Source organism: Rhinoraja longicauda, chromosome 22 (genome assembly GCF_053455715.1).
Source record: "Rhinoraja longicauda isolate Sanriku21f chromosome 22, sRhiLon1.1, whole genome shotgun sequence".
NCBI classification, from domain to species: Eukaryota; Metazoa; Chordata; class Chondrichthyes; order Rajiformes; family Arhynchobatidae; genus Rhinoraja; species Rhinoraja longicauda.
Window position 1 is genome coordinate 16,170,479 of NC_135974.1, and position 27,315 is coordinate 16,197,793.

At 42.8% G+C, this 27,315-nt stretch overlaps 1 protein-coding gene across 5 annotated transcripts; it reads left to right on the forward strand.

Moving 5' to 3' along the window:
- Nucleotides 1-1,132: 1,132 nt before the first annotated feature.
- On the forward strand, nt 1,133-27,315 carry LOC144604428 (uncharacterized protein C20orf96-like). Of its 5 annotated transcripts, none has more exons than XM_078418825.1 (11): nt 1,136-1,203; nt 2,493-2,567; nt 4,636-4,807; nt 7,422-7,543; nt 13,077-13,235; nt 14,249-14,348; nt 16,135-16,292; nt 17,417-17,518; nt 23,002-23,088; nt 23,709-23,827; nt 27,109-27,309. In XM_078418825.1, exons 2-11 carry the CDS (start codon nt 2,508-2,510, stop codon nt 27,167-27,169), a joined length of 1,140 nt encoding a protein of 379 aa, XP_078274951.1. In that variant the 5' UTR covers nt 1,136-1,203; nt 2,493-2,507; the 3' UTR covers nt 27,170-27,309. The 5 variants fall into 5 exon arrangements, with proteins under 5 accessions (XP_078274955.1, XP_078274954.1, XP_078274951.1 ...); XM_078418827.1 differs by lacking the exon at nt 1,136-1,203 and adding an exon at nt 1,261-1,357; XM_078418826.1 differs by lacking the exon at nt 1,136-1,203 and adding an exon at nt 2,285-2,413.

Sequence of the window (27,315 nt, forward strand, 5' to 3'; positions counted from 1 at the left end):
AAGCCAGTCCCAGGCAAGGCCTCTAGCTCCACGATGTTAAGCCAGAGCGACTGGAGATACGATCCGGAAAACAATTGCATCTCCGGCAAGGTAACAGATTGAAAAAAAGTTTCCCCCCGACCCACTCCCCACATAAAACAAACCAGAGAACATTTACACAAACTTTTAAAACTTACCAAAAATAACAAAAACTAAGTTCGAAAAGGACAGACTGTAGGCGAGGCAGCCATCCATCGTGCGGCGCCCCCTGATGGTATGTTCACTGCTGCGGACACCGTGCCCCTTCGGCCCACTGGGTACGAGTTGACCAGCAAACACTGTGTACACTCGCGCTAACCTGCACACTAGGGACAATGTTTACAACTTACCGAAGCCAATTACAATTGGACGGCATGTAATTGGTGGCGCAGCTGTAGAGTTGCTGCCTTGCAGCGCTTTTAGCACCGGAGTCCCGGGTTCGATTCCGACTACTGTCTGAGTATGGAGCTTGTACGTTTCTCCCCGTGACCTGCGTGGGTTTCCTCTCACACTCCAAAGACGTACATGTTTGTACATTAATTTCCTTGGCATAAATGTTTTTTAAAAATCCCTTGTGTGTGTGTAGGGTAGTGTTAATGTGTTAATCGTTGGTCGGCGCGGACTCGGTGGGCCGAAGCAAGGGCTTGTTTCCGCGCTGTATCTCAACACTAAACTAAACAATCTTCACTGAAGGTAATTAACCAACAAATCCACGCACTCACGGGGAGAATGTACAAACTGTCAGCAGTCAGGATCAAACCTGGGTCTCTTGCGCTGTAAGGCAGCAACTCGACTGCTGCGCCACTTTGTCTTTTTTTTGTAAACAATATCATTTTATCTTTATTTTTGAATATCCTACAGGGAAAAATAAGTTTGTTATTGCGGATCTGAAACTTTCTTGCCCCTAACACTCACTGCCCCTCCATTGGCACAATTACCTTTACGGCACGGTTTTCTATTACGCGAGGTCGAGTTGCAGCAGAGTTAACCTCCACGCCGAATGGGGACTGCGCATGCGAGTGGAGCCGGCACGACGGTGAACATGCGCAGTAGCGTGACCGGGGCAAGGGCCCGGCAGCGCATGCGTAATAATAGGCCCCGCCCACCGCGGCGCCGACGCTGGGCATGCGCAGTGACCGGGCCGCGGCAGCCGTCTCCAAGGAATCGAGTGGCGGCTCGGAACTGGTGAGTGATTCGGGGGCGAAGGGAAGGAGGGCTGGGGACGGGTCTGACAGCGCCACGGCGTGCGGCAGGGTCAGGATCACGACTCGGTCAAAGGTGGGAGAAGGAGTTTGCAGGAGGAGGAGGAGGAAGCAAATGGACGCCGCGGCCTGGCTGGGTACGCCCGGTCTCCATGGCAACGTACAACAGCGCGAAGCCAGGGTCAGGGAGGCGGCGTCTCGTCCCCCGCCCAGCCCGCTGTTTAACACTCACATGCCCGGCACCTCCACAGTGCTTAACCTCCCTCCCCCACATGCAGGCATCTTGTCCACTTCCTCTCCCCCCACCCCTGTCAGATCCTCGCCTTGATCCGAATGTAATAAACACGCTTCAAGTACACTGAACAATAAGCGCTTTGTTTTATTTACATCCCGGCAACATCCATTGTGCTGTGCTCGCGTGTGTTCGGATCCCATCGTCGTGGCCAATCTTTGACCCCCTCCCCTCCCCGGCTGAGGCTTGCCCCTTCTCCCCCGACCGGTGTCTAGCACGCATTTTCCCACCCTCCAACCATCCCGAAGCTGGCATTTAGACTTCTTGCCACCACCACATCTGCCCGGCATCTGGCCTCCCCCCCCACCCCGACTGGTGCTTACAAATCCCCCATTGCCTGGGTGCTTTCCCCCACCCCCTTGCCTGGTTTGGCCTGAAATGGCAGCTGGCCCATGCAGACCATCTCAAAACAAAACCGTTCAAGAAACTCGCGGGTCAAGCAGCCTCGAACGGCAGCCAGGATTTGTCCCACCCGGTCATTCCTCCTAGCTGTGTGCTGAAAGGTACAGAAGCTGGAAAGTGTGCACGACGAGACTCGGGAACAGCTTCCGCCCGCTATTATCAGGCTTCTGAATGGTCTGTCCATAAAGGACACTGTTTCATCTCCACCTTATCTTCAGAAGAAGGGTCTCGAAACATCGCCCATCCTTTTCCAGAGACGCTGCCTGACCTGCTGAGTTTCTCCAGCACTTTGTGTCTGTCTTTACCAGATCAGCAATTGGTTTTCTTTCATACCCAGAAAATTCTTAATTTGTAATTAAGGCTAAAAGGAAATGAGACCGAAAGCCTCTGAGCAAAGTTTCACCTTTATTTTGATGCCCCAGAATTTCTCAGTTCTTACTGTAATTTATGTCAATGAGGCTAGAAGATACCTGGAGGCCCAATTTGGTAACAATGAAGGGTGAGCTAGCTCTTCTTTGGAGTCTTTGCCTGCAATGTTTTATACAGTACTATAATTTTATTTGCTGTGTTATCTACAGGGCCTTTGAAAGGAGATGGCGACAATCACTGACTGCAATATTGTGAAGTCCTTGGAAAAAGAATTTGATATGGTGGTAAGTACTAGGGGAAGAGTGTTGTGATGTGTTGACCTCCAAAGACGTACAGGTATGTAGGTTAATTGGCTGGGTAAATGTAAAAATTGTCCCTAGTGGGTGTTGGATAGTGTTAATGTGCGGGGATCACTGGGCGGCGCGGACTTGGAGGGCCGAAAAGGCCTGTTTCCGGCTGTATATATATATATATGATATGACCTATTTTAATCATTGGTTAGAGTAGCAAAGAGTAATCCAGATACCATAAATCTGCTACACTCTATATCCAATGTTAGTAAAAATGTTAAAATGCATACCTCCAGATTCAGGGAGAGTGTTCCCAGCTGCTTTCAGGCAAGTGAACCATCCTATCACCAGCTGGAGGGCAGGGGTCCTAACCTACCATCTACCTTGTTGGAGACCCTCGGACTATCTTTAATTGGACTTTACTGGACTTTATCTTGCATTAACTGTTATTCCCTTTATCCTGTATCTGTGCACTATGGATGGCTTGATTGAGTAATTGGGTAAATGGTCTTTCCACTGAGTGAACAGCACACAACAAAAAAGCTTTTTATTGTAGCTCGGTACATGTGACAATAAACTAAACAAGACTAAATTTGGACAAAAGGTTGTAGTAATCTCCAGCTGCAATTAGCTTTGGGAAGTGATTGCCAATTTCTGATGAATGTTTCTGAAACAAATTCCTGTTTTTTTCAACCATCAGTCTGATGGCCAAAGACATGACTAATGAAAGTGGATAGTATCTGAGACTTGCCATTGGCCACATCTTGGATGCCCTCCTGTTTTGTAAGCCATCTGTTTTTGTGGATTATATTTGTCAATATAAACCACTGACATAGACAACACGTGTTTCACTCTCGTAGCCAATTGAGCAGGTACATTATCCAGGGCAGGAAAAATAACTGCACATACTGGTTTAAATCGAAGGTAGACGCAAAATGGATAGGTCATCTTTCTGGTCGAGACTCTTCTTCAGACCCCTTATGAAACCCACACGCTTGCATTTCACTTTTTCTTAAAACACCCTTACATTTTCCAGTCAACCCAGTGAGTTTAAAGGGAGCAGCTGAAAAATGAGCCCCAGTGAGATTAAAGCTTGCACAACAAACCAAATCTGTTAAATCTCAGTTTGTCAAACCTGTAAAAAATACTGCAGTACTGCAAGTACTGCAGGTCCAAGAAGTGAGGAATTAATGCTTAAATGAGTGATCCTGATGCCAAAAAAAATCAAACAGTGGATTTTCAGTTTTAATGTAGTTGAGGTCAGATTATTGAAGCATGAATTGAAATCATCCATTCAGAGTTTCAAGTCAAAGATGGAAACTTAAATAAGTTCATAAGTCATAGGAGCAACCGTGGCAACAAATTCCATAGATTCAGCACCCACTGACAAAATAAATTCCTCCTCACCTCCTTTCTAAAGGAGGTACGGAACTGCAGATGCTGGTGTATAAAAAAGACAGAAAGTGCTGGAGTAAATCAGCAGGTCAGGCAGCCTCCTCAGAAAACATGGATAGGTAATATTTCAGGTCGGGACCCTTCTGCAGACCTCTGCAGAAGGGTACTGACCTGAGACGTCACCTGTCCATGTCCTTCAGGAATGCTGCCTGCCTGTACGTTACTCTAGTACTTTGTGTGTTAACTTTAAATGGTTAACCTGTCATCAATTCCCTCTCTCCGAATTTTGTTTCTTTTTACTGCCATGTTATTGGTGCATATTTGATTATGGATAAAGAAATGGTATTATGTATGCTACATAAAGCACTTCTTGCACTCTATGAAATTATAAAAGCTTCATGGGATATTATCAGTACATTCAATAAAATCCATTGACATAGACAACATATGTTGCACTGTCACAGCCACCTGAGCAGGTACACTGAGCCTGACATTATTCAGGGCATCCCCTCCAGTATGCAGCACCCCACTGCATTCATGTGCTTGCCCATTTTATCTTGTTGCGTTCTGGAGTGTGGTTTGAACTTTCTGGCTTAGATGTAAGCCAAACTAATAGTGGTTATCAATGAAGCAGCTTTGTCAGTGCTTTGATTTATGCTTCCTTCAGGATTACAGTCAGTGGGAGAGAACAGACAGACGTAGAACACAACAAAGTGAGACTCCTTCACTCCCACCTATCAAATGGTTACCAGAAGCTCTGGGAAATCGCTGGAAGATTGTGAAGAAGGACAAAGTGAAAACAAAACATCTTGCAACCCAAGATCTAAAAAAAACAGAAGGTATTTCAATCCTTAGGCTGCCGGAAGTCTAGGATCATTTCACATTCCCTATCCTGACCACTTTGCAACTCTCACATTGTGCTGATTAATAAATCTAACTGTTACAGTAATAAATTTTTCGAACACTTCAGATGATGTCTTTTAAGTGGACGGTGGATCTTGTTTGTATGGACTTTAACAAGGTCTTTGATAATGCCCCACATTGTAGACGGCTGGAAGGTTAGATCACAAGATGAACCAACCAAATTTGGGTAAGCGGAAGGAGTCAAAGGGTATTTGTGATGGGTTGCTTTTCTGATTGGAGGCCTGTGACCACTGGTGTGCCACGAGGGTCCACTGTTATTTGTTATCTACATTAATGCTTTGGATGCATCTACTGGCCTGCAAAGCAAGTGACAATGTAGTTGGATACCTCCAGAAATATAATAACATAATTACTGTATGACATTGAAAGTAGTTTAGACTTTAGAGGTACAGTGCGGAAACAAGATTTTCGGCCCATGGAGTCCGTGCCGACCAGTGCACTAGAACTATCCTACAAACTAGGAATAATTTACAATTTCACTGAAGCCAATTGGCCTACAAAGCTGTACGTCTTTTGAATGTGGGAGGAAACTGGGGCACCCAGAGAAAACCCATGCAGTCACAGAGAAAATGTACAAACTCTATATAGACAGCACCCGGGTGAACCCAGATTGAAGCCGGGTCTCTGGCGCTGTAAGGCAACAACGCCGCCCCAAACAGTTGATAGATTGTAGAGTAGACTGCAGCAAATTATTTCAGTTATTTTTTTAAATATATAAATAAGAAGTCTCCCAACCTAAAACATCACCCATCAATGCTCTCCAAAGATGGTGTCTGACCTGCTGATTTACTCCAGCACTTTGTCTTTTTTTGAAAATTACCATCTGTAGTTCTTTGTATCTACTTATAAATATCTGTTTGAGAGTTTCATTCCACTCCCCCTGAAAATTTCTTCGATGTACGCACTTATTTATTCTAAATAGACTCTGCTGAAAACTACAACTCACAACTTCAGCTTGGGGACAGTCCGTAATCATATAATCCTCTACAATAATTGTCAATAGTTAGCAACACGGTTATCCGGGTTGAGTGGATGCAAGAAAAGATTTTGGCATCAGAAGAAAATAATTTAAGAACATTATTGATGTGATACTGTCTTTGTAATAGACTCTTGTTGGCTACTGCTCTCAGGATTAAATTGGAGATGCAGGGACTGCAAATGCTGCAATCTTTAGCAAAACCTAAAGTACTGGAGGAACAATAGACAATAGACAATAGGTGCAGGAGTAGGCCATTCAGCCCTTCGAGCCAGCACCGCCATTCAATGCGATCATGGCTGATCACTCAATCAGTACCCCGTTCCTGCCTTCTCCCCATACCCCCTCACTCCGCTATCCTTAAGAGCTCTATCCAGCTCTCTCTTGAAAGCATCCAACGAACTGGCCTCCACTGCCTTCTGAGGCAGAGAATTCCACACCTTCACCACTCTCTGACTGAAAAAGTTCTTCCTCATCTCTGTTCTAAATGGCCTACCCCTTATTCTTAAACTGTGGCCCCTTGTTCTGGACTCCCCCAACATTGGGAACATGTTTCCTGCCTCTAATGTGTCCAATCCCCTAATTATCTTATATGTTTCAATAAGATCCCCCCCTCATCCTTCTAAATTCCAGTGTATACAAGCCCAATCGCTCCAGCCTTTCAACATACGACAGTCCCGCCATTCCGGGAATTAACCTAGTGAACCTACGCTGCACGCCCTCCATAGCAAGAATATCCTTCCTCAAATTTGGAGACCAAAACTGCACACAGTACTCCAGGTGCGGTCTCACCAGGGCCCGGCACAACTGTAGAAGGACCTCTTTGCTCCTATACTCAACTCCTCTTGTTACGAAGGCCAACATTCCATTGGCTTTCTTCACTGCCTGCTGTACCTGCATGCTTCCTTTCATTGACTGATGCACTAGGACACCCAGATCTCGTCGAACTCCCCCTCCTCCTAACTTGACACCATTCAGATAATAATCTGCCTTTCTATTCTTACTTCCAAAGTGAATAACCTCACACTTATCTACATTAAACTGCATCTGCCATGTATCTGCCCACTCACACAACCTGTCCAAGTCACCCTGCAGCCTTATTGCATCTTCCTCACAATTCACACTACCCCCCAGCTTAGTATCATCTGCAAATTTGCTAATGGTACTTTTAATCCCTTCGTCTAAGTCATTAATGTATACTCAACAAGTTGGGCAGCATCTAAAGAAGAAGAGACTCAACCTGAAACACAGCATGTCCATTGCTTCCCCAGATGCTGCCTGACCTGTTGAATTCCTCCAGCTCTTTGTATTTGGTCAGGGTTAATTTGCTGTGTAAGTACATGAAGACATTCAAGTTGTCTCATATTTCCAACTTAATTGATTTTTTGAACAACAGCTTCGCTACAAGTCTACTTTTGCTCATTCTGCACACTTGTGCATAACATCTTGTTCTTGTTATCTCCTACCTTGGTGATAAGGGAGCATGTGTTTGAAAGTTATTTTGTTAAAATATTGGACCTGATGTCTAACCTCAAAGCTTTGATCTGTTTTAGCTCGGCTGTGTATAGAGAAGACCTGTTCAAAGAAATGCAATCATGTCTGGCATAAAAGAAAGGTTTTAAAGGGAGATGATGCCTGCTACATGGAAATGAAAGAAAAAATCAATATACTTAAGGTAATTATTATCTTTGGTTATATTGTAAATACTGGATGTGGAAGAGAATCTTGTAGATTACTTTTGTTACAATGCTGAGAACCATATTCTGCACTCTATCTTTCCCTTCGCTCTATCAATTCTACTTGAGTTTGAGTTAATTGCATTTATTATCTGATTCGGTAGCATGCAAAACATAGCTTCTCACTATACCTGGGTACACATGGCAATAAGAAATGTAAACCAATATACGTAACACTGGAGTGAGCAATCAGTAGATGTGCCTGTTGAAGAAGTTCCCTATTAGGACTTTGCATTGTCTCTTCTTTTGAGCACCAAACAGTAAGTTGCCTGAGCACACAGCCTTTCAAGAATCATGAGCTTTGGCAGGACATCACAGCCTGTAATTGTAGGTATTAATATCCATGCAACCACAACACCACCCAGGGCAGGGCAACAGTTCTGACTAATCTTGCTTCTCAAAATGTATCACGCTGATGTCAAGAATCAAGAGTGTTTTATTGTCATATGTCCCAGAGAGAACAATGAAATTCTTATTTGCTGCAGCACAACAGAATATGTAAACATAGTACACTATAAACAATATGATAAATGAGAGAGAAAATAAGTTCAGTGTGTATATATACACATACTCACAAGTACACACATATGTGTATGTGTGTGAATATATATATGTATATCTGTGTGTGTGTATATATATATATATGTATGTATATCTATCTATATATATCTCCATCTATATATATATATATATATATATATATATATATATATATATATATCTATTGAAACTCGTTTGTTTATTTGTTCCTGAACTATAGCCAAAACGGTACACAATAGCTCAACAATTTTAGGCCCACCTTACTCACCGTCGTCCCTTTGGTGCTAATGCAAGAAGTTTCATTGAAATCGGTGTTATATTTTTAAAGTTATTCACATTTTAAAGTTTAAATCTACCTCCTAGGGAGAAGGGGGAGGGAGGGAGGGGGAGGATAAGGGGGGTTGAGGGTGATGGAGTGGGGGAGGAGGGAGGGGAAGGGGGGGAGGAGGAGGAGGAGGGAGGGAGTGGGGGAGGAGGGAGGGGAAGGGGGGGAGGAGGAGGAGCAGGGAGGGAGTGGGGGGGGGAGTGGGGGGGAGGGGAGGATGCTGCACGTATGCAGGAGAGGTTTGGGCCCAACGGGTCCACTTGGTCTAGTATATTACCAAAAGACATCGTGAATGTACCTATGTATGTTCCCGAAATACAGCCAAAGCGGCACATGATAGCGCAACAATTTTAGGGGCACCTTACTCATCATTCGTCTGCGGTGTGCAGTATCAAGTTTTGTTCAAATTGTTCCGCTCCCGTGTACTGTTTTGGCTGTATTTCAGAAACATCCCCCGTAAAATAAACATCACCAGTTTCATCTAATACTTCCATGTTCATCTTGCATTATAATGGGAACCCAACGGGTATCCGCACGTGCGCAGTTGGGGGAGGGTTGCCGGGCTCGGCGGTAGCACGCCTTTACAGCCGCGCCGGGAGGTCTGGTGCCTGTCCCGGCATGCCCCGAGCTTGACCTTCCTCCTGTGGTGCAGCGTGGTGGCAGAGAGAAGGTCAAAGAAGATGGCCGCCGGCAGGACAAACATGGGGCAGCGCTTTGCGGCTGCTCTCCTGCAGCTGGCCGCCAAGATGGCCGCCCGGGCCGGGGTGAGTGGCTCCCTGTGTATATATATATATATATATATATATATACAAGATGAGATCACCATTTTGAGATTGCTATTATATATTTATACATATTGATGAACCAAAACATTATGACCACTGACAGGTGAAGTGCATAACATTGATTATCTTGTTACAATGGCGCCTATCAAGGGGTGGGATATATGGCAGCAAGTGAACAGTCAGTTCTTGTTGATGTGTTGGATGCAGGAGAAATGGGCAGGAGTAAAGACCTGAGCGACTTTGACAAGGGCCATATTGGTATGGCCAGACGACTGGGTCAGAGCATCTCTGAAACGGCAAGACTTGTGGGGTGCTCCCCGTCAGCAGTGGTGAGTACCTACCCGACAATGGTCCAAGGAGGGACAAAACACAAACTGGCGACTGGGTGTTGGGTGCCCAAGGCTCATTGATGTGCGAGGGCAACGAAGGCTATCCCATCTGGTCTGAACCGACAGAAGGTCTACTGTGGCACAAGTCACGGAAAATTTTAATGGTGGTCACGGGAGGAATGTGCCACAATACACAGTGCATCGCACCCTGCTACGTATGGGGCTGCTTAGCCGTAGAGTGCCCATGATGACCCCTGTCCACCGTCGAAAGCGCCTACATTGTGCACGCGAGCGTAGGAACTGGACCTTGGAGCGGTAGAAGAAGATCGCCTGGTCCAATGAGTCCCGTTTTCTTTTAGATCACGTGGATGGCCGTGTACGTGTGCGCCGTTTTCCTGGGGAAGTGATGGGACCAGGATGCATTGTGGGAAGCCAACAAGCCGGTGGAGGGAGTGTGATGCTCTGGGCAGTGTTCTGCTGGGAATCCCTGGGTCCGGCCATTCATGTGGACGTCAATTTGACACGTGTCACCTACCTAAACATCGTTGCAGACCAGGTACATGCCTTCATGGCAACGGTATTCCCTGATGGCAGTGGCCTCTTTCAGCAGGATAATGTGCCCTGCCACACTGCACACATTGTTCGGGAATGGTTTGTGGAACATGATGAATTGTTCACATTGTTGCCCTGGCCTCCAAATTATCCAGATCACAATCTGATTGAGCATCTGTGGGATGTGCTGGATCGACAAGTCCGATCCACGGCGGCTCCACCTCACAACTTACAGGACTTGAAGGATCTGCTGCTAATGTTTTGGTGCCAGATATCACAGGACACATTCAGGGGTCGTGTAGAGTCCACGCCTCGGCTGGTTGATGCTGTTTTGGCGGCACACGGAGGAGAAACAGCAAATTAGGCAGGTGGTCATAATGTTTTGGCTCATCTGTGTGTGCGGGCGTGCGTGCGCACACACATTCACACGTACTCAAAAAAACAATAGTAGTGCAATAATAATAATAGTCTATTGTAGTTCAGAGCTTATTTGAGGTTGTAGTGTTTAATAGCCTGATGGCTGTATGGAAGAAGCTGTTCCTGAACCTGGACGTTACAGTTTTCAGGCACCTGTACCTTCTTCCCAATGGCAGTGGTGAAATGAGTGTGTGGCCAGGATGGTGTGGGTCTCTGATGATGCTGGCTACCTTTTTGAGGCAGCGACTCCGATAAATCCCTTCGATGGTGGGGAGGTCAGAGCAGTATTCTCAACTTTTTGCAGTCTTTTCTGCTCCTGGACGTTCAAGTTGCCAAACCAGGCCATGATGCAACCAGTCAATATGTTCTCTAGTGTACACCTGTAAAAGTTCAAGAGAATCCTCTTTGACATACCGAATCTCCGTAATCTTCTCAGGAAGTAGAGGCGCTGATGTGCTTTATTTATAATTGCATCAGTGTGCTGGGTCCAGAAAAGATCTTTGGAAATATGCTCGCCCAGGAATTTGAAGTTTTTGACTCTCTCCACCATCGTCCCGTTGATATAAACAGGGTTGTGGGTCCTCATCCTTCCTCTTCCATCAAATAATGTGACGACACCCAATATTTTCCTGCATTGTGTGGCGTAACTACTCAATAGATAAACATAATTGATTATTAAAACATTAATACAAATATTAAACCAAGTCATTTTTAATCACCATTTGTGATTTGTATTCCAAATAAACCTACCATGAACAGAAATACAAACGGAGTTAAGTTAATCGTGCATACAATTCATGGTGTTTATTATTTTTGAGGTTTGTAAAATTCTGCAATCAAGTTTTGAACTGGGGAGGATGGGTCTTTAGAGAACTGTTTTGCCAGCAGATGATGACATGTACTGGAGGTATAAGGAGAGATTGGATAGCCAGCGACTGTTTTCCTGGGAGCAAAGGGGGTTCAATGGTGACCTTAGTGAGGTTTATAAAACTATGTGGTAGATGGGCAGTCTTTTTACTAGATTAGGGGAGTCTAGAACTAGAGGGTGCAGGTTTAAGATGAGTATGGAAAGATTTAAAGGGGATCTCTGGGGCAGAGGCAGAAAGGATGGTGAGTATGTGGAATGAGCTGTCAGAGGAAGTGGTGGAAGCAGATACCATTATAATGCTTAAAAGACACTTGGACTCGTACATGTGTAGGAAAGGTTTAGAGGCATATGGGCCAAACGGGCAAAAAGAATCAGCTTAGATAGTCGCCTTGGTTGGCATGGATGAGTTGGGTCAGAGTCTGTTTCCGTGCTGTATGGTTCTGTGACTGTCCATCATATGGCGTCAAAGCTGGGATCAAGCGCTGTAAATCAAAGGTGCACATGTAACAAAACTTGTTACAAAAGATGTTTTCTCTAACAGATCCATGCTGCTTGTGAATCGCCTATCTTTATTCATCAAGCCTTGAGAAATATTTCACTAGTTTTCATTCACACAAATTTATCTAGCTTCCTTGGAAATTCCTCGCGATTATTAATAGCCTGAACTACAACTTGTAGAGAAGAGAAATACACAAGAAAAGTGCATGTCACTTGACTTGAGGAAAATTCCCTGTTGAGGCCAGATAGCTCCCCAGAACATATGAAGTCGAGCAGAAGTAAGCCATTTGACCCTTCAAGCCTTGTGCACTATTTATTAAGACCATGACTAATCTTCTACCTCAGTGCTATTTTCCAGCACTATCACTACACCCCTTCCTTTAATATTCACCATTCTGTCAGCCTCTGTTTAAAGAAAAACAATGACCTCCACAGCCCATCAGGATAGAAAATTCTTTAGATTCTGTAGAAAGATTTCCTTAACTCGCCTCTAAACATCCTCAGACTTGAAGTTTATTGTCAAGTTGTACCCCTTGGCCCCAGACTCTTTAGTAAGAGAAAAATCATCCTGTGTCTATATTGTGAAGCTCTTCAACAATGTTATACATATGCATTAGATGTTTTCTTATTCAAGCAAAATTTAAGAGGTCTGCGACTGTATTGTCTCATTTTTCCCCATGTGCCATGCCGGGACCAGTAACTCGGAAGGTCAGGCAACATCTCTGAAGAATATGGATAGGTGACACTTCAAGTCAAGGTGCTTCTTCAGGCTGATTGTACGGGGGTGGGGGGAGAAGAAAGCTGGAAAAGGGGCAAGGCAGGTCAAAACGTGGCAGGAAATGGGTCGACACAGGGAAGGGACATCTTTTGACAAAGGCCAGAGATGAGAACAGTCGGTGTGAGACGGATTGTGAAGCCAGGAGGAGGAAAGTTGGGGGGGGGGGTCGCTTGTTGTAGGGAAAAAATAGGCGGGAGTCCAGGTGTTTTAAGGGGAATGTTTGCAGTTTTGCTAATGCCCTGGAGTTCACTAAGTTAAAGTCCAAGTGTCAAATATTTAAAGGGGAACCTTATTGATTGTCCTTTAAGGGTCTACTTCTTGCCATGAGCATTCTGTTGCTAATACAAAAGCCTCTTTTGTTTAACCATGCTGTTTAATAGTATTTAATAACAGTCAAGAAGAAGCAGATGGATGAATACAAGGAATACAGCAAGAAGCTCTCGGGTATTAACATGAAGCTGTCGGACGAATTGAAAAGTTTGGAGGAAAATGCCATGAAAGAATCGAGAAGTCTCTTGGTTCGGTATAGCAAGTTTAAGGTAATGGACTGGCCATGTGTCAATGGTGCTCCATTTTGCTCCCATGTCCCATTTTTGTAGATTTTGTAGTTTTTGAGGTTTTGTAGATTAATTGGCCTTGTAAATTGCTCCCTGGTGTATAGGGAGTGGATGCAAAAGTGGGATAACCTAGAACTAGTGTGAAGGGGTGTTTAATGTTCGTGTCTACCTGGTGGGCTGGAGGAACTGTTTCCATGCTGTATCTCTCAATCAATTAAATTCACTTAATCTATGCCCCTTTGTAAATTGCTTCCACATACAGAATCGGAGATGAATGAGGGTAAACAGTGAGTTAATGTAATCCACAAAATAGTTGGTGATAACAAAAGAGTATCAATGAATTATTAAGGGAATTTGGATGTGGGATTAATGTAGACAAAGGTGAAAAATCAGCAATGATCTTATCGAATGGTAGCAGTAACATGACCTGTATGACCCGATCCTACTTCTATTTCTTATTTATAAAAATATTGCTAAGATTGGAAAAGTTTAAATTTTTCAAAGGATTGACTGATCCAGGGTTGACTCTTTGGTTGAATGGGGCAATGGGAAATTTAATTTGGATGAATAAAATTTGGATGCTTATATTGAATCAGAAGAAGCTTTTCTGATTTAGATTGGCCATTACCTAGATTTAAGGTAAAAGAAAGAGAGATTAGAAAGGAATCTTAGATGGGAAAGTTTAGCCTTGAAACCCATTCTAAATGTGATATGGCAATAACTTTCCACTAAAATAAGTAATTCAACTAGTAGCTCCTGATGGCAGGTTCTGGTGACAGAATAATCATCTGATTTCAGAAAGTATGGAGAAAGTGCACTATAGCCATAGTAGTCATTTTTTGTCCAGAATCCTTTCAGTCTATTGCAGAAAGAGGCAATGCAATACTGGAATAATATACAGATGGAATCTGAAATAAATGGTGTGTATGTGGATGATGGATTAGTTCACTTGTGATGTCACCCTTTCAATTTCCTCCCTCATTTTTATACGCAAGAAAGGAATTTCTGGTGTAACTGAATGGAAACGGCAGGAAATTGAAGCAGCAGCAGCTGATCTCAAAGACACAGAGAAAACAATGAATCAAAAATCTGAAGGTCAGTTGCAAGCCTCTTGTGCATTCATTTATAGCTCCGAGATCTGTCACATTGACTCCAATGGTAGCTGCAGCTATTTGGTGTGTTTAGCAATACCAGCTAGCAATCCACTTTTAGGTACAGTACAGTTTTAATATACCTCTTTATAATAGACTTTGGTTATAATGGACGGATCTACCAACCTTCGTTAGGCTGGCTTACCGTTGCCACCTCCTGCCCGCACCACCTCCCCGGCTGCTTCCAGGCCAGCCTTCGCCACCAGGCCGGGCTGCCGAAGCCATGCCCAGCCACTCAGCTTCTCTGAGCACTTCCAGGATGCGCCTGCCACCGCTGACCCTTGCTTGCATTCTGGCCGCATGCAGGCTGCAACCAATAACTGCCGATCCTTGTTCCTCCCCCAGCCGCTAGCAGACCGGGGCCATTAACTCACCTGGATTCCAGGCCCAGTGCCAGACCAAGAGTCCAACGAAGGCTCTCAACCTGAAACATCACCTATCCATGTTCTCCAGAGACGCTGGCTGACCTGCTGAGTTACTCCAGCATTTTGTGTCCTTTTGTATATTAACCTGCAACTGCGGTTATTGTTTATACTAATTATACACTGATAATCAGTTACTCGGTTATAGTGGGCAATCGGCATTAAAGGACACAACACCCCACTCACCCTCCCACGATGGTCTGTCATAACGAGGTTTCACTGTAATTAACTTTGATTCTCAATAGCAGTAGCATGTTGCTTGAATCCTATTGGTCTTCAATATTCAATCATTAATATTCTTGGAAGTTTTATCTAAAACAAAAGATTTTGCTTAATTTTTATTGCTGCAGTGAAGTTATATTAAACCCATTACGGGTTGACTCCCAAGAATAATCAAGAAATTCTAATGTGCCTTAAGGTATCTTTGAGGAGCCTGACAAACAATTTACAATATCGGATCAGGCAGCTTCTCTAGAGGACATGGGTGGGTGACGTTTAAGGTTTGGACCCTTCAAACTGATGGTAAATGTGGGGGAGCGAGAGAAAGCTGGGAAAGAGATGGAGATTGGACAAAACCTGGCAAGTGATGTTGATACAGATAAAGGGGGTTAGATTGGCAGATGGGTGAACAAGGGCGAGAGATATAAAGGAGCAAAGCGTGTATATTAATGAGAGAAGAGGAGTGAAATGTGACCGCAGAGGAAGGAATATAGGTGGAAGGGTATTTGAATATCTATGTAATTTGGTAATGGTAATCATGAAGCTTCACCTAGTTCACCAATGTCCTGCGGAGGTAGGGGTGGGGGGTGGGGGGGGGGGGGGGGGGGAGAGGAAGAATCTGCTATCCATCTTTAGTCTGTGACTCATCAGCGTGATTGGCTGTAATTTGCCTCCATGGTTCAGGACCAATGAAGAAGGGTAATAAATGCCAGCACAGCTCGTAACATCTACAGTATATCCCGTGAATGCACAGTGGTGCAATGGCAGAGTTGCTGCCTGATGGCTCCAGAGACCCAGGTTCAATCCTGACTACGGATGTTGCCCGTACGAAGTTTGTACATTCGCCCTGTAACCACATGGGTTTTCTTCAGGTGCTCTGGTTTCCTCCCACATTACAAAATTGTGCAGGTTTGAAGGTTAATTGGCTTTGGTAAAATTTTACATTTCTAAAGTGTAACGAATTTAAATATTGGAAAAAAAATCACACCAGCATAGATAAATTGAGATGAATGACTAGGTGTTAAATCTACACAGTAAAGATGAGTTGTTTCTTTAGTAAATCACTAGTAAGTATTTTCATTTTCAAAGAGTTGTATAGTCATGTGGAAGAAATTAACACAAGGATCCGGAATGCACACATAGAAGTTCGTATATTGAAGGAGTTTAGAGACAAAGAGCTCCCTTCGTTTGCTTTGAAAATTACACAGCTGGAAAAAGAGATCCAGAAGCTCACAAAAAAGTTTCAGGTAGGGAAAATCATTCAGGCAACACATCCAGTTTTGCCTTTTTTACATTTTTGACGTTTTCAGGTGGCATTCGCTCCAATTCTAATGTTGGATGGGGATGACGTTATGGGTGCCAGCAAGCTAATGGACGAGATAGCAAGGGTGTAAAATTGGTACTGAGATGGAGGAGATGTTGGAATACATAGTCGCCTGTGAAAAGTATGACCTGGTAGTTCATAAGTGATGGGAGCAGAATTTGACCATTTGGTCCATCCCATCTAATCTATCTCTCCATCTCAACCACGTTCTCCTGCCTTCTCCCCCTAAGCTTTTGACACCCATGCGAATCAAAAATCTCCACTTTAAAAATACCCAATAACTTGGCCTCTATACATAACATGAACATAATTGTCAAGAGTATTTAATTGTCATATGTACTGAAACTGAATAATGAAATTCCTACTAGCATAACATGTCTGTAAACACAGTATTCAATGGATAACATAATAAAAGATGAAAAAATTGTGCACAAAAAATGAAATAGTCAATCGTGCTCTCCAGAGACATTGTGGTTATGTTACCAGAGTGCTGTGATCCAAAACTCGCATCTAACTGGAGACATGTTTGGCTTGAAATTTAAATTGGACTGATTAATTACATTGAAATAAAGAACTGCAAATGCTGGTTAATACACGAAAGGACACAGTAACTCAACGGGTCAGGCAGCTACTCTGGAGACCATGGACGTTTCTGACAGAGAACCTTCTTTTGACTAATTGTAGGGTTGGGAGAAGAAAGCTGAGAGACGCAGGACAAAGCGTGGCAGGTAATAAACTTGTAGTTAGGAACTTATTTTTAAAATCTCTTATCAGTAACACCAACTGTTGAATCACTAGGTTGTTGTAAAACACCAGGTTTATTTATACCCTGTAGGGATGGAAATCTGCTGTCCATATGTGATCTACATGGAAGCAACTCCTCATCCACAACACCATGATGAATTGTCTTGTGTAATGGTCCATTGAGCCATTCAGTTCAAGGGCAATTAAGGATAGGCAATAAATACTGGTCCTACCATTGATGCTCTTGTTAGTGTATTAAAAATAATGGACACTTATTATAACATTTCTTTTGGTATTAAACAGAATGAACTTGCTGATGTGGAGGACATTACACTTGCTCAAAAAAGAAAAATGGAAAGCACATTGAAAGATAAGGAACAGAAAATATTTCACAAGATCGCTAAGGTCGGTGTCTAATAGTAACAGTAAGTAGACATCTTCCCAATATCCTCTCCATTAAAAACAAATAAACTAGGGGTCACTGTGCAAGATTAATAACAGGAAGTCATAGCTTTTGGTCATGGAAAACATTAAGTATGAAACCCACAGCAGACACCTGTTGGTAAGATAGGAATGATCAAGTTGTATTGTTGAATAGATAAATCAGTTTAGCCAACTCTTCCACATTTGATGAATTTATGCTTCCCTTAACTTAAGAGCCTGTCCCACTTAGGCGATTTTAAGGCGATTGCCGGCGACTAGGCTGTTGCCGACAGTTCGCCGGGGTGTCGCGGGCATGATCATGAGGAGTCTTCCAAAGATCGTAGAGGATCTCGGCGCGTCGCCGGGAAATCAAACGGTTTGAAATCTCTCGGCGACAGCTGGCTTGTCGCCAGGCATCGTAGCTTATTGCGGTCGCTGTCGCATGCTGTCCCCAGGTTTGATAGGTTCTCTTAAGATGCATTTAGAAGCACATAATATTAAAATAAGTAAAGTCAGTTCAAAATACCATAAAATGCTTGTGTTTAACCAATTTATTTACCGTCAGGACATTTGACAGGTAGATTGGAGGCTACAGTTTGATGGTCAGGTAAGCATGGGAATTTTTGCGATGTTTTTGGCCTCAGCCATTACATTTAAAGTGGGCTTCAAACCCAGATATTCAACCCAAAAACCAGATATGCATCTCCCTTACATTTTCAAAGAATGCCCACACACTTTTCACAAAAATCCACGTAACCATTTTAATTTTATTTTATTTTAATACAGCTATTAGTAAACTGGAAGTAAATCCGGTTTATTCCTTGTTACAGTGAAGCTTGGTTTTTAAGTAACCCGTACAAGGTGTTATAGTTCAAAACTCTCAAGTACTTATCGACTTGTCAGTGATTTCAGTGAAAACCAGGACGCCGGAGAAGCATTGACAGCGTGGGAATTTCCGCGATGTTTCAGAAGACGCTGTAATCCTGACCTGACTCGGCATTGTCGGCGGCTGAAAGAAAAGTTCGGCGATCTTCTACGACTTTGACAATCGCCAAAAAGATCGCCTAAGTGGAACAGGCCCTTAACAGATTCATTTGAAAACCCTGCAGTTTAACAGCAAAATGAAGTGCTGTTAGAATTTAGAATTAATCAATATATAACAAATGATTTTATAACACTTAATAGGTGGTAGACTCGATCATAACACCTGTTGGTCTTCTGCAGGTCTGAAGAAGGGTCTGAGCTGTTGAGTTACTCCAGCACTTTGTGTCTACTTGTTAGACTTACATACGTTGTCAAATTTTGTTTGACAATCATTTCTGATGAATGCTCTCAGCTATTTTTTTGTTGTTGCATTTCAATTTCCTTTCCATTGACACATTTTGGGCAACTTTAGCATTTTTATTTAAACTGAAATCTAGCCCCCAGCTTGGTGGCACTGTAGTAAAGGACCCCTTGTCTGACCCCTTTTTCTAGTATCTGTCACAATGAAGACGTGGTCTATAGTGGCTGGTTTTGTCTCCCATCCCCTCTGATTTAACCTCCTTTGAAGTAACTCAGTGGATCAGGCAGCATCTCTGGAGAAAAAGAATAGGTGAAGTTTGGGCTGGAATCTTTCTTCGAGCTATCTTTAAACATATCACCCATCATCTACTATTCTTGTATTTTTCTTTTTAATTCTCTTTCTTTATCCCTCTCCACTCTTCCTTCCATGACCACAAATACTCTTCCAAGTGAGACTGAGAGTTACTGAGAGACGTACATCATTTTGGTATAATGTGTTCCCTGGTCAGAACACAATGCTGGGGGAACTCAGCGAGTCAGGCAGCACCTGTGGAGGGAATGGGTAGGTGTCGTTTCAGGTCAGGACTCTTCTTTATATTCGTGTCTTTCTTTATTCACTGCTCTTGTTGTAGCCTCCCGGACACAGGGGATACTGACTTCAGACGGTGACAGGTTTGTGGATGATATAAGGTGGAAGGGGCTATTAATGCTACAAATAAAGACAATTTGCAAAATGCCTCTATTCAATCCACTAGTGTGACACTAATTTTCCAAATGCACATGGGTTATCTTTCTCCCTTCCCACCCATTTAGTTGCACTCTAGCCTCTTGCATTTTTTCACAAAAAAATTAAATGCATGATCAAGGAATAACGCTACACTCAATTTAATCTGACAATTTCAGCTGGTGATACTGCAGATTGTTTTTACAACTCTCCTGTTTGTTTATTTATATTATTAATACAGGTGCTCCTCAGCTTCCGATGGGGTTCCGTTCCGAGAAACCCATCGGAAACCGAAAGTATTGTAAGTCGAAATGCATTGTAATACACCTGATCACGTGGCCGGAAACAAACGTCCGTTTGCACCATCGCAATCGAACTATCGCAAGTCGAAACATCGTAAGCAGAGGAGCACCTGTACCTTTTCTCCTTGTATTGTCCATCTTTTTAATTATTTAACCCTTCCAGAAATCTCCTCTATTAAAATTCTCCCCTTTTTGTTGTCTCCTCCCTCTCAATTTTACCAGAATTCAACAGCCCACTTTAGCCAGTTCCAATGGCAGTGCATTCATCTGAAATATTAACTTTTCTCCATGGATGCTGCCAGATTTGTTGAGAATTTCCAATATTTTCTCTTTCTCTTTTCCATTTCAGATTTCTAGCATCCAAACTATCTTGCGTTTATTCTTTTTTAAGAACTTTGTTTTCCATGAGGTATCTCCACAAGATAATCGCCCTTAGCTCGCAACTAACTTTCTGAGTGTGTAAGTTGCATAATGGATGAAATGCGGTTGAACTAAATTTTGTTTGCCCTGGAAGAGAGTTTAAATTTGCTATTGAAGGGTTTGTATTTAAAGGGCCTAATTTTGCTCAACTACCACCAGATGTCACTGGCAAGTCAAATTCAGTGGATATCAGATTTACCATGAATGGTTTGGAAGGAGCATTCATTTTCTTGAAGATAGACACAAAATGCTGGAGTGACTCCCCGGGGCAGGCAACATGTCTGAAGAGTAGAAATGGGTCACGTTTCAGGTCGAGACCCTTCTTCAGACAGTCGGGGAGAGGGAAACTAGAGATATAGAAGGGTACAAAGAGCATGTGAGGTGTGAAATGGACAGATTAAAGCTTACGAAGATCAAGGAAATGTACACTGGCTACGGGGGAAGGTGACAACGAGGCAAACAATCAGTAAAATTAATCAGGACAGTGAAACTAGTCGAAGATGTAGAGTGGGAGAGGGACGGAGAGAGGGGGAAAGGAAACAAGGGTTACTTGAAGTTAGATAAATCAATATTCATACCACTGGGTTGTAAGTTGCACAAGCGAAATATAAGGTGCTCTTCCTCCAATTTGCATTTGGCCTCACACTCTGACAGTGGAGGGAGCCCAGGACAGGAAGGTCAGTATGCGAAGGGGTGTTAAAGTGTTTGGCAATCAGGAGATCGAGGAGGCCTAGGCAAACTGAGTGAAGGTGTTCAGCGAAACAATTGTCGTCTGTGCTTGGTCTGACCGATATATAGGAGTCCACAGCTAGAACCACAGACACAGTAGATGAGGTTGGAGGCAAGTGAATTTCTGCCTCGCCTGAAAGGACTGTCGGGAACCTTGGACGGAGTTGAGGGAGGAGGTATTGGGACAGTTGTTGCATATCCTGCGGTTGCTGGGGAAAGTACCGGGGGAGGGGGTGGTTTGGGTGGAAAAGAATGAGGTTTTTTTTTGAGTCTGTAGAAGACTCCTGACCCGAAACGTCACCTGTCCTTTTTCTTCAGAGACTGACCTGACCTGCTGAGTTACTCCAGTACTTTGTATCTATCTGTCATTTTCTTTTCTTTCCTTGATTTCCACTCCTAATATTTAGATAATATTTGAACAGGGGGCATCACAGAGCTTTAGGCTGAGAGTGGGAAAATTGTCCTTTGGTGCCGTGAAGGTGCGAATAACACAATGGTGAGAATTTCTGATGGTGCTCTAAAGATCCTGTAAAACCAGATTTAAAAGTGATTGTAGCTTCACAATTTTAGGCGTAACAATGGTATCGAGTGTAAAGGCTATCTTCAGAAGAATCACTTCACAAACCTGTCAGCTTATGCATTTCCATTACAAAGGGCAGGCACTTCACTTCAGGTGAGATGCCAGAAAATTGGAAAATATCTTTTAGATAGAGATTAACACTTTTAACAAACATTTCTATGTTGTTGAAGCTGTCGCCATGGCTGATGCAAATTGTCCATCCATAAGTGACCCAGAAAAAATTGTGCAGCAGTTTTCATGACTGAACATTTTTTTAGACAGTGCACTTTATAAAGTAAAACACAACATTTAAAAGAAATTTGGATGTGGTGAGGACATTTCCAGTAATGGGAGAGTGAGAAATGTAATAGTCTTAGAATAAAAGGATGTACCCTTAGAAAGGGGATGAGGAGGGATTTATTTGGTCCAAGAGTGGTGAATCTAGAATTCATTGCCACAGATGGCTGTAGAGGCCAAGTCAGTGGATATTTTAAGGTGGAGATTGACAGATTATTGATTAGTACTGGAGGTCAGGGGTTACGGAGAGAAGGCAGGAGAATGCGGTTGAGAAGGAAAGATAGATCAGCTATGATTGAATGTGGAGTAGACTTGATGGGCCAAATGACCTAATTCTGCTCCTATACTTATGAACTTATGAAATTATTATAATACAGAATTCATCATGGTTTGCATGGCCTTGGGAGGCCTGTTTAGAATCATCTGTACTAGAATCAAATTTGAGTCACTTATTGGCCAAACTGGATAAGAACCACAAGTTTTGTTTTCTCATGGATGCCAAAGAATTGGTTCAGTTTTTAATGACCATCCAATAAGTTCATAAGTCATAGGAACAGAATTAGGACATTTGGCCCATCGAGTCTACCCCGCTATTCAATCATGGCTGATCAATCATTCCCTCAAGACCCCATTCTCCTGCCCTCTCCCCATAATCTTTTACACCATTACTAATCAAGAATCTGTCAATCTCCACTTTAGCAAGGAGACTAGGAGGAGTTTGTTTAGTCAGAGGGTAGTGAATTTGTGAAATTCATTGCCAAGACGGCGGTGGAGGCCAAGTCATTGGGTATTTTTAAAAGTACGTCCTTTTATTCTGAGGCTGTGCCCACTAGGCCTAGACTCTCCCAATAGTGGAATCATCCTTTTAACATCCACTCTATTCAGGTCTTTCACTATTCGGTAAGTTTCATTGAGATCTATTCCTCATCCAATAGTTTGGGTGTTATTCTGCCAGTTTTTTAATTCCCTTATATCTCTGTTACGGTGTATTTGAATTCTCACGCTACCATGTTGGACTTTGAGCTACCACTCTCTGCTTTATTATCCAAGTCTTCAGTGATATCATAGGTGCAACACCATACCTTTCCAGTTTTGCTGCAAAGTTACCGAGTGAATAATTGTTTTAATGTTTGCTGCTTTATTACGACAGGAGCATATCAATTTCATGCCTCCAGGGTTTCAAGAGCTAATTCTTCACAATGCAATGATGAAGAAAGAAATAGAGATTCACAAAGAGGTCAGTGTTGAGGGTTTGTAATACTTGAATTATAACAAAGTACTATTACAAGTATTTCCCCAGAGTGGAAATGTCCAACTGGAGGGCATAGCAATAAGGTGAGAGGGAGAACGTTTAATGGAGATGTGTAGGTAAGGTTTTTTTGCACATAGGCTGCCAGGGGTGGTGGTGGAGGCAGATACAATAGTGTCCCATCAAAATGACATGAATAGGATAAAGCTGTGGTTTGGGTTTAGGTGAGCATATTTAGAAGATATAACAGTATAGCACGGGAACAAGCCCTTTGGCCCACAATGTCTGTGCTGAACATGAAGCCAAGACCAACTCTTACTTGCATGCACATAATCCATATCCATGTGCCTATCCAAAAGTCTCTTAAATGGCACTATTGTATCTGCCTCCACCACCACTCCCTGACAGCATGGTCCAGGCACTCACCACCCTCTGTGTATTAAAAAAACATTGCTCCACACATCTCCTCTAAACTTTGCCACTCACTGTTAGCTGTTATTTTTGCAGGTCATGACATCAAATTTGCTGTTTGCAGGTTGATTGAGCTCTTGATGAATAGGTCTTTTACATAAACCAATTGTAATATTATAACTTTGTTTAATGTGCAGCTGAACAAAAATATGGAAAGGAATAACTTGGAATTGCAGCGGAATTTATTACACCTACTGAAATCAAAAAAGGTCTGCAGGGATGAAATCTTCACAGACATTTTAAATAGACAGTCAAAGTACGTATGAATTTTAGTTTGACTGAAAATAATGCGGGTATGTTATTGGAGTATTGAATAGAATGCACCCCATGTAAAGCTTTAACTAAATTTTGGTGGCGTTGGAACCAAAGAGAGGTGAAAGGAGCATCTTGGAAAAGTGAGACAGGTTTATGGAGTGACCTTGAGCTTGTGGCTTAGGTAGCTGAAGACATCGGCACCAATCCTAGAGCTATCACGTTTGATGATTTGGATTTGCCACAAGAGACTCAGTCACATTGAGTGTTCTCTGATGTCCTGCATTGGTGGCCGTCCATCTCTACAGTATCTTGATGTGGAATTCTGAAACATCCCTCCTAAATCTCTCTGGCTCACCATTTCTCATTCTTGAAGTCATTACTTAATACCTGTCTGTGGTACAGGTTACCATTGACACCTGTATGTGACAGCAATGGTATACTACTAAACAAAGAATTCTCTTACTTAATCTTGAAGCAGCCACCAACCCCTGGCAGCGCGTTCCTTCACCATTGGCAAAGTGACTAGTTTCCATCTCTCCTGACTCTCAGTCTGAAGAAGGGTTTCGACCCGAAATGTAACCTATTCCTTTTCTCCAGAGATGCTGCCTGACCCGCTGAGTTACTCCAGCTTTTTGTGTCTATCTCCAGGGTAAACCAGCATCTGCAGTTTCTTCCTACACCTACATTGCAAATTCCTTGTTCTTCTCTGGTGTTGAGTCCGAAGTACTGGAGCCTCTGAAGTTGCTTTCCCAGTGCTAGTAGACAAGGAGTTCTTATTTTTACCCTCCAACGATTGGTCCAAACACTAGCATGCCAGAAGCGTATGCTATTAATAGTCACGTGCCCTGATTGTCTTAGATTGTCAAGGCAATCGAGCTGTTAAGCTGGAGTGATACAAGGAACTGCAGATGCTGGTGTACAAATAAAAGTGCTGGACTAACTCAGTGAGTCAGGCAGGTCGATCAAATCCCGAACAAACAGACTTAAGAACAGTTTTTACCCCAGGGCCATACGAGAACTGAACACTACCTTTGCACTAGGCAACACCGTTAAAAAATCTTGTACTTAATATAATTGTATTTAATTGTATTTATGTATTTATTTGTTTTTGCATTTATTGCATATATGTTTGTACGCACCGTCAGGATTGGCTATTTTTTAATTTCGTTGTACTCGTTGCAATGACAATAAATGAATATTATTATTATTATTATTATTATCTCTATTGGGCCTCACTTTTAAGAGGAAATTAATAATATGTATTCCACAATACGGTGAAAGGATTGCACCCGTTAAAAGCGCACATTTGTGGTGGCAGACAAACCATATAAAGTAACCCCACTCCAAAAGAAAATTGTGCACTACTTGCATTTTTCTGCTAAACTAAGTAGTTCTTCTAAATATAGCATGCCGATAGCAGCTGTCACATTACACAGTCCGTCTTCTGCTGCCTTCCTTTAGCTATCGGTCACTCATAAGAAATGCGTACATTTAAAAAAAAAGATGTCATACCTTAATTATGCAAGTTATATTAAGCACCAGCATGACATCAGCATAATCAAGGACAAGTCACACCCCGGCCACTCCCTTTTCTCCCCTCTCCCATCGGGCAAATCCTCCAGATTAAAGGACAGTTTCTTCCCACCTGTTATCAGGCAACTGCACAATCCCATCACCAACTAGAGAGCAGTCCTGAACTACTATCTCCCTCATTGGAGACCCTCAGACTATCTTTGATTGGACTTTACTGGCTTTATCTTGCACTAAATGTTATTCATGTTATTCGCTTTATCATGTATCAGTACACTGTGGACAGCTCGATTGTAATTAAGTATAGTCTTTCCACTGACTGGTTAGCACGCAACAAAGGCATTTCACTGTACCTTGGTACACGTGACAATAAACTAATGACTAACAACCTTTTAATGTAGTGAAACATCATGAGGCATATAATGGACGGTATTTAATTAACATTGGACAAAGAGCTCCATATGCGAGGTGACTAAAAAAAAAAGCACTTGGCCAATGTTTGGGGAGGGAATTCCAGAGCACACTGCAATGGCACCTGACAAATGCAGCTGCAAACAATGGAGTGATACAAATCAGGGACGAGAGAATAGTAATGAAGTCTTACAGAGAGTCATGAAGGTAGCACGGTGGCACAGCATTAGAGTTGCTGCCTTACAGCGTCAGAGTCGTGGGTTTGAACCTGACTACGGGTGCTGTCTGCACGGCGTTTGCACGTTCTCCCTGTGACTGTGTGGGTTTTCTCCAGGTGCTCTGGTTTTCTCCCATACTCGGGTTAAGGTTTATAGGTTAATTAGCATCTAAACAATTGTAACACTATCCCTGGTGTGTAGGATTGTGCTCGCGTGCGGGGTGATTGCTGGTCAGCACGGGCAAGTGGTCTGAAGGGCCTGTTTCCACATTGTATCTAAAATAAAATGAACTAAAGCATGGAAACAGCCCACTTATCCATGCCAACCAAAATGCACTATGTACGCAATCCCACTTGTCTGTGTTTGGCCCCTATCCCTCTAAACCTTCCCCAATCCACTCATGGTTCTAGTGGATTCCTGTAAATGTTTTTTTAATTACTTTATTTACTTTAAGACTTTAAGGCTTTCCCTTTTGTGCATTTAAAGTGGCTGCAGTTTGAATTTGGCTCACCAAGTCATCGCTGGCATTTAGTCAAGTTTGCATGCACAGATACGGTGAGATACAATGCAAATCTTGCTTGCAGCATCATCACAGGTATCATCACTCATAAAATAGACTAAAACAAAAACTATACACACACATGAAATTTTGCAAGATAGTAGAAGGACTGTGGAAAAAAATATGATGTCTGTGTAAAACAATTAATTTAGTTTTTTGTTTGTTTAATCTTGGAGATATACAGCATGGAATCAGACCCTTCAGCCCACCAAGTCCGTGCCGATCACCCATTCACACTAGTTTTATGTTATCCCATTTTCACATCCATTCACTAAACTTCACAGAGGCACTTCACAGAGGGCCACATAATCTACAACCCTTTGGGATGTGGGAGGAAACCGGAGCACACAGAGAAAACCCACGCAGTCACGCAGAGAATGTGCAAACTCCATGCAGATAGAACTCAAAGTCAGGGTCAAAACCAGGTCCCTGGTACTGTGAGGCAGAAGCTCTACCCACTGTGTCACTGTGCTGCCCTAAAATTAGAGGGGGGAAAAAACAAGTCCATGGTAACTGGAAGAGTGCAATTTCACAGTGCCAAGTCCTTTTTCCTTTGCCTTGCAGGTGTACGCCAGACACAGAAGTTGTGTTGGACATCCCGAGAGAAGAATGTCTTCCCATTTAACACCAGATCCTTGTACTGTGGAAAAATATAGTCAAAATGGAAACTTTTTAAAAATCATAATTTATAATATGAAGCTCTGCTAATTGGCCTCAACTAAATTTGCAAAATGTACGAAGATTTCTAATAAAGGCTAAGTAACATTTGTG

Bases quoted from the DNA above. Each gene is read 5' to 3' on its own strand.
- LOC144604428 (XM_078418825.1), top strand. From the start codon at position 2,508: ATGGCGACAATCACTGACTGCAATATTGTGAAGTCCTTGGAAAAAGAA. The intron at 2,568-4,635 runs GTAAGTACTAGG...TGCTTCCTTCAG, and splicing joins AAAAAGAATTTGATATGGTG to GATTACAGTCAGTGGGAGAG. The intron at 16,293-17,416 runs GTAGGGAAAATC...GGTATTAAACAG, and splicing joins AGCTCACAAAAAAGTTTCAG to AATGAACTTGCTGATGTGGA.